The 7,658-nt window shown below is 56.7% G+C and overlaps 1 protein-coding gene across 2 annotated transcripts in view; it reads left to right on the top strand.

Moving 5' to 3' along the window:
* The first annotated feature begins 2,003 nt into the window (after positions 1 to 2,003).
* BICD2 (BICD cargo adaptor 2) overlaps positions 2,004 to 7,658 on the top strand; it is a 54,508-nt gene continuing 48,853 nt past the window's right edge. For both annotated transcript variants that reach the window (XM_017519000.2, XM_017518999.2), the window contains exon 1: positions 2,004 to 2,348. In XM_017519000.2, coding sequence (XP_017374489.1) covers positions 2,109 to 2,348 — 240 coding nt within the window. In that variant the 5' untranslated portion in view covers positions 2,004 to 2,108. The remainder of the gene's footprint in view (positions 2,349 to 7,658) is intronic.

The following is a 7,658-nucleotide window of genomic DNA, read 5'->3' as shown; positions in this document are numbered from 1 at the left end:
GCATGGTAATAATTATTTCAGGCAAGAAGTAGTCATGAATGCTAAAACTAGTGGGTCAAGGTTTGAGGAGTGATAGGCTATTTCTGTGGTTGCAAAGTCTTCACTCATGACACTAATTACAAAAGAAAAACCCGGCATCAACCAGCCTGACCAACACGGAGAAACCTATTGTCTACTTAAAAAAAAAAAAAAAAAGCCGGACGTGGTGGCACATGTCTGTAATCCCAGCTACTCGGGAGGCTGAGGCAGGAGAACCGCTTGAACCTGGGAGGTGGAGGTTGCAGTGAGCGGACGTCACGCCATTGCACTCCAGCCTGGGCAACAAGAGCGAAACTCCGTCTCAAAACAAACAAACAAACAAAAAAAGAAAGAAAAACCCAGCATCGATCAGAGAGATGCAAATCAACTCATGTGCTTCAACTGGTGCTCAGAAAACTCAGCAACATCTCAGTGACAGTCCCACCAGAAACACATAACCGCATCTCCCCATGAGCGTGTGCACTGGGGAGTGTGCACTGCACTTATCAGAAAGGTCAGATCAAAGGAGACTTAGGAAACCTGATGACTGAATGCAACTGGATCCTGGACCAGAAAAAACAATGCTGAAGCTCTCCAGTATGGTGTCTGGCCCTCCTGCAATTGGAGTGTGGACTGTGCATTAGACAGCGTCAGTACCCTGTGCACTGTGATTACTGCTTTCTAATTTGGTCTTGAGGAAGAGTGGCCATAAGCCAAGACAGCCACTCTCTAGAACTGACTGGGTGTAGGGGTCAGATGGAATACAATGAGAAAGTAAAATTAAAAAATATAAAACAGAAGAAATTTCTTATTCTTAGGTCCCGGCCAGGTTAGGGGTACCTATGGGAGATTACAGGCAGGAGGGGAGGGGCAACGAAAGATAGTGGGAAGGAAGGGACTATGCCCGTGCTAGGGTCCAAGGGGCTCATCCTTTAGGATTTCCCTTGGGGACTGTGGACTGGCCAAAGAAAACACGAGGGAAGGATGAACTCATTTGCAGTACTCTGATACTGGCCATTAGGTGCTATGGCGGTAGACAGCTATGGGGTGTGCTGGGCTTTAGGTCAATGAGTTAAGGAAGAAACGGGCTATCTTACACACCACCATACATGGAGAAGTGTTACCCAGGCCAAGGCGAGGGTACGACTGGCTTTCAAACAGCTTAAGACAGGCCTAAAACTAGATTCGGAGACAACAATTACATTTACCACGTTTAAGACCCTATATTAATGGAAATGTCTTTATTCCCAAGAAACAGAGCTTGAAGGACTGCAGGGCGGCGCTGAGGTTCCCGCTGGCCCCTGGGCGCCCCCTGCTGGGCAGTCCTCCTTCCGCCCCACAACGCCTGCAGAGAGCATGAGTCACAGTCCGCGGGTTTCCAGCAGCAGCCGTTCACCCGCGCTCTCGATGCGCTTCTCGCTCGCGGTCTCCAGGGCTCTGTGCGCGTTGTGCGTCCCACTGTCGGGAGCTCAGTCCTGCCGCCCGCCCCCGCCCCCGCCCCCGCCTGGGGGGTCCTCCCGACAGCCGCCTTGCCACCCGAGTGGCCGCCGGCTGCAGGAGGCACAAGGGGGAGCAAGAAGCGGCGGGCGAGCGATACCCCCGGCTCTGAGTGCGGGGAAGTCTGCGGGGCCGCGCCCACTTGGCTGCAGTCCGGTGCATTGCAAGGCGCCGGTGCATCCGGCTCTGACGCTGGCGGCGCGGGCCAATCACGGCCGGCGATGGGTGGGCGCGGGGCTGGACGGGCCTTGTAGTCGGTGCGCGAGCGGGACTACAGTCCCCACAGTTCCCTGGGGGGCGGTGGCGTCAGTGTCCGCGCCCGAGGGCCCGCCCCTCACAAGGCGCGGACCACTCATAGCCTGGGGTCGAGCGGGCGCCGGGCACGATGGATCTCGTAGTCCGAGCGCGGGCTGGACTCCATCCCCCAGCAGGCTCCGCGCGCTGGAGAGGAGGAGCCGAGCGGCTGCGCGGGCGGGTGGCCGTCGGGGCAGGGCGGCGGCGGCGGCAGCGGCGGCGGCGGCGGCGGCGGCGGCGGCTGAGGAGGGCCCGGCCTGCGAGAGCCTCGGTGGGAGCCGGCTCGGCCCTCCGCCACCATGTCGGCGCCGTCAGAGGAAGAGGAGTACGCGCGGCTGGTGATGGAGGCGCAGCCTGAGTGGCTGCGCGCCGAGGTGAAGCGGCTATCCCACGAGCTGGCAGAGACCACGCGTGAGAAGATCCAGGCGGCCGAGTACGGGCTGGCGGTGCTCGAGGAGAAGCACCAGCTCAAGCTGCAGTTCGAGGAGCTGGAGGTGGACTATGAGGCTATCCGCGGCGAGATGGAGCAGCTCAAGGAGGTGAGCCGAGCCGCCCTGTGGGCGTCGGGGCCTGTGGGCGTCGTCCCTGGCACGGGGGCGACCAAGGTCAGCTTGCCAAGCCGAGCCGGCAGGGGTTGGGCGGCGGGGGCGCGGGCCCAGGGCGGGGGAACCCGGCAGCCTGTGGGAGTGGGCCCGGTCTTGGCTAGCAGGCCGGTTCCCTGGCCGTTGCCGGCGCCGCTGCTGCAGGGGTCCGGGCACCCTGCCGCCTCCTGCGGCTGCCCGCCTGCTTCTGTGCGGACCTAGGCGGCCCGGGCGGGGCGGGGCGTCGTAAGGGCTGATGCTCCGCGGTGGTCGCTGTTCCGGGTGTGTCTGAGTGTGGGGTGAGGTTGGAAAGGCAGTGGCTGAGCCGAAAGCTGAGGCTATGGATGCTGGTGATCCTCTGGGAGAGACTGAGGATGGGCCTGGGCCTGGGTCTGGGTGGCTGCGGCTCTGTCACCTTCAGGCAAATCACTTCCCCTCTCTGGGCACAGCTACTTTGGGAGCGTTTCTGCTTTTTTCATGAGTGTCTCCAAGGTGGGGAGATGTGGACAGCGGCCTGAGTGAGTGGGGGCTCGGGGTTGCACATGGCGGTTGCCCCTGGCATGGGTGCCCCAGTACCCCGGTCCCAGGCCCAGCGCTCTGTCCTGATTGCCGGGATTGTACTCCCACCAGCTAGCATGATTTCCCTGGCCCACTTCCTGTCCAGCCCCCCCCCCCCCCCCCCCCCCCCCCCCCCCCCCCCCCCCCCCCCCCCCCCCCCCCCGGCTCGGGTCCTTCCCCTCGCTGTGGCTGTTTGTGTTCCCCTTGGCCGGAGACCTCAGCGGTCTGTGTCATTCCCACTGTGGGGAGAGGAGGTTAGACCGCCAGTCTGGACAGTCCTTCCCCAACTTCTCTTCTCTCCTTCCCTGACTCCATAGCGCTGTTTGCAGGCGTTGCTTTCTGGGAGGATACCCCAGGGTTTGGATCCAGGTTCTGCCCCTTGCAAGTCATGTGGCTTTGGGTAGAGGCCCTCCCTGAGCCTTAGCTTCCCCATCTGCAAAATGGGAGTGCAGTACTGCCTGCCCAGAAAGGATTGTTATGAGGGTCATGTATTTGGAAACGACTGGTGTGGGGTCAGGAGTGTAGCTTGACAGTGTGCCCCCTTCCCCTCTTGACTGTGTCCTGGTGAGCCCTTGGCTCTTAGTCTACAGGCTTATCACCTGGCACCTCTGCTCCGAGTCAGCCCAGTTAGGTGCCTAAACCATTTGCAACCTTCCTTGCCTCCCCCTTGTCTGGGGAGACCAGTACAACCCCTGTCTGTGGAGAGGAGAGAATGAGTCCAAGCAGGTGCTTAAATCAATGTCTGGGCAGAGCAGGTGCTCAGTCAGTATCAGTCTGAGCCTGGGCAATTGGGAGTGGGGTCCTCCATCACCCTCAGGACTCGAGTCTGTTGTCTGTCAACAGGTACTGAGGCCTTCTGCAATCCAGGCTCCAGTGGCTCTGGAGCTACAAGAGGGGTGAGTTGCAGCCCCTCCTGCAAGAGTCCCTATCTTAGGGTGGGTCATGTGACCAGGAGGCGGGGGACTGTGAGAATATGGAGTGGGAGTGGTCTCCTGTAGTGGGGCGCACCCTCTCCAGCAGGCAGCACTATCTGTTAGAGCACGTTTCCGTCTGCACACAGAGAAGCAGCCCTCATCCTCCTACGGAGTGCATTATGAGCTGCTCCTGGAGCCGCTCCTGGGCAGCCTGTAAAGTCCCTATCACTGTTCACAGCTTGGGTTTGGCAGTGTTCTCTGTGAGAAGGGTTTGTTGCTGACCTAACTTGTCCCCACTTGTGTGCCCTTCATTTGTCAGCTTTTTGCAATTCTGACACAAACGTTTTGGCACAGTGAAGAATCTTGGCGTTTTCGTGGCATGTAGCTGGAGGGCGAGTCCCTAGCAGAATCAGGAAGGGGGTGTATCTGTTTCTGTGGGTGATCTTTAGGCTTGCTTGTTTTTGTCACCACCTGGCTTCCCCATGTACTGGCCACATGGCCTTGGATAAATTATTGCTCTGTTCAGAACCTAGTTCCCCTTTGTAAAGTGGGATAGGAATGTTGCTGCTCAGAGTCCCTAGCAGAGTCTAGAGGAATGTGCATCAGCGTTTCAGTTTCAGTAGATGTTGCCAGAAAGTTTGTACTACTGGTTCAGCCCCCATCAACAGCATGCCTGTTCTTCACACCCATGCCAACACAGGATCTTGCTAATCTATTTAATTATGGCCAGTATTATAGTTGAAAATATTAACTGTTTTTTTTCCTTCAGATGGGGGTTTCACCATGTTGGTCAGGCTGGTCTTGAACCCCCAACTTCAGGTAATCCACCTGCCTTGGCCTCCGAAGTGCTTGGATTACAGGAGTGAGCCACCATGCCCGGCCGAAAATATTAACTCTTTATTTTAAAAAAACCCCGCAAGATTCAAGGAGACAATAATTGTAGGGTTTTTTCTTTCTCCTACAGAGAGGTATACCACCTTAATTCTTTAAAAATCCTCATTTCTTGAGCTAAAGTGCATTTAGTTACTAACAAATTGTGCAGCAAATGGAATTGCTTGGACTCCTGCCCCGCCTTTGTAGATAATAGAATTGTTGAGGGAAGGAAACTGGCCTGCTGGTCCCAGTGTGTGGGTTTATGAACAGAGCTGAGGAGGGTCCCATGGTGGGGAGGGGGAGACAGTGCCAGTCCTGCTGACATGGCACAGTGCTCGCTGAGGCCACGAGTGAGGAGGGTGTCCCCTGGTTGATTTTTGCCTAATCGTGATTTCTTGAACCTGACTCAGTAAGGGCCATGTGTATCCCGTTCCCACTGTGCCCTTTCCATTCCTCTCCCTGGAATGGTGGGGAAGAGAATTAGATGGGCTTTGGTCAGTGACCTGGTGTTCCTAGTCTTCCATGGCCCTGGGACACTTGGCTCTTTGTTCTCAGCTGCAGCTTTAAGGAGACAGGTGTGCTGGGGTGGCAGCTTCTGCCTCCAGGGCACAGGCAGGGACTGTAGGTAGGTGGAATGAGGTTAGGTGCCCATGCGGTCCTCATGGTCAGGGGACAGTGATGGGGAGGTCTGGGAACAGTCTTGACTCCACCTGAGCTCAGGCTCAGAGAGCATATCTGGACACCCTCACTGCCTTGGTATGCCACCTTGGTGCCACAGTGCCAAGCATCATTGTCCTTGGTTTGAGAGGTGCATGTGGGTGGAATTGGGTGTTGGACTGGGTACAGCACCCAACACGCAGCAAGTGCTTCCTAGGTCTTCTGTGGTCTAAGTCTCATGACTCACTCAGGTCTCTATCTCCTTGCTGCTGCACCTGCAGCCTCTCCCCATCCTCTGCTCGGTCTCAAGTGGCTTCCATTACCACCTCCCAAGGGCTGCCTTAAGCATTGTCTCAGGCCCCTACAGCCTGGTTTGAGACTGCCCTGCCTCTCCTGTGCTCACATTCGCCCTTCGTCTTAGAAGTCCCACCTGCCCTTCAAGCTTGGATGCCTCTACCTGGGAAGTTCCCCTGCCTACTGCCTTCTCACTTGCCTGAGCCTCTGTTCCCAGCACCTGGGCAGCTGCAGGAAGTGGACAACAGGGAGATTGGTAGAGGACCCTCCAGGAGGTTCCTTTGCAGAGTTACCAGGGGGCAGGCTGAGACCCAGCCTCCTTGATTGTGTGCTTCCAGAGCAGGAAAAGTCCTGGTGTTGGTTAAAGCAAGTGTGGGATTCTCCTGCTCCTCTGATAACCCCTGAGAACATCCTTGTGTCCATTTCTGAACAGAAGGCTGTTGGGAGAAGGGAGGCTCTGGGAGACCAAAGGGCCTTTCAGGAGGCTGAGTGGTGTTAGTGGTCTGCTGTTGGTATGAAGAAGCCTGGCTTGGGGTGGGAGCTGGGGCCCTGTGAGTCCTTGAAGCATGGATGGGTCTGACAGTTGAAGAGAGGCAGCTATAGGCATCTAAAGATGATGACCATGCGGCGCCACTGTGTCACTAATTGTTGGGCAACTCTCTCCCCTCCTGGGCCTGTCTTTCCCACTTTCAGAATATGGGGCAGGGGGTCATGAAGGATTCTTTCGGGACTCTCACACTTTAAAAAATGTCTGAAACTCCCACATCAAGCCCTGGTGCTATTTCCTCCTGCAGAGCCTGGGGACTGGGCACTTGTATATCTCAATCTTCCTGGGACCTGGCCAGGGAATCTACCCAACCCCAGGCAAGTGGATGGTGTGCTCCAGGCCAGCCTTGCCAGCATGTGGAGGCGTGGACCTGGCCACCCTCCACAGGATTCAAGGCAGGCACAGCTGTGATGGAGCAGCTTGTCTTTGGGGATGCCAAGCAAGCATGCTTTGAGGCTTAGCAGGTGGGTTGGAGGAAGGTCAGGCCCAGTGCTGGGAGCCTGTGGGTCCCCAGGGATGCCTGGCACCACCTGAGTAGGACCAACTGTATATGATGTCTGGCCTTGTGGGCTCCATACTGACTCCACAGGGTGAGTCTGGGCCCTGCCTGGTCTCCCAGGAGCTTGTGGCCCTAGATGAGCCATTTCCTGTTTGGGCCATGACAGATTAATCATGATGCCTGTTACCTTGGCCCAGTGCTTCATGAGCCCTCAAAGTTGGGGAGGGGTGTCCCTGTGCCCTTGGGTCTGAGCATCTGGCCCAGGTCCATATAGGATTTCTGCTAGGTTTCCCCTGTCACTTAGGGACAACAGTCCCTTTCCTTGAGGAAGATCAGTTTCTTCTTTGTCAGTTTTGGGCATCCCTCAGTCAGCCAGATCTGCTTTTCCACATATGTGGATCAGGTGAAACTGTTAAAACACGTCGGGGGTAAGAAATATTTGGTTTCTTCTTAAACAGTATACCAGCTGTTTGAGGTGGTGGCGGCTGGTGGGCAGGGCTAGCCAGAGCTGTGCAAGCTTCGACAGGTAAAGCATTGGCGCTAGACCCTGTGTTGTCCAGTGTTCAGAGTGCGGCCCCTCAAGCCAACCTCTGGAGCAGGAGAGGGCCCAGTGTGGCTGTCCCAAGCTGGGCTCTACTCTGCTGTGGGAGGTGGATGAAGAGATGGTGACCGAGCGGCAGGCAGGCGCCTCTTGCCATCCTTAGAGCGGTGCAGGCCATCCTGGCTTAGGTAGATGGTGGTGTTGTTGAGGAGGCCACTGGGGGTCCAGCTTCTTTTTTAGAAGCTACTGTGTTTTTAAAAATTATACATTCAGCCGGGCGCGGTGGCTCAAGCCTGTAATCCCAGCACTTTGGGAGGCCGAGGCGGGTGGATCACAAGGTCAAGAGATCGAGACCATCCTGGTCAACATGGTGAAACCCCGTCTC

The sequence above is a fragment of the Cebus imitator genome, unplaced genomic scaffold (genome assembly GCF_001604975.1).
Source record: "Cebus imitator isolate Cc_AM_T3 unplaced genomic scaffold, Cebus_imitator-1.0 Scaffold720, whole genome shotgun sequence".
Lineage (NCBI taxonomy): Eukaryota > Metazoa > Chordata > Mammalia > Primates > Cebidae > Cebus > Cebus imitator.
The sequence above is the reverse complement of the archived record's forward strand: the minus strand, read 5'-3'. Positions and strand labels throughout refer to the sequence as shown.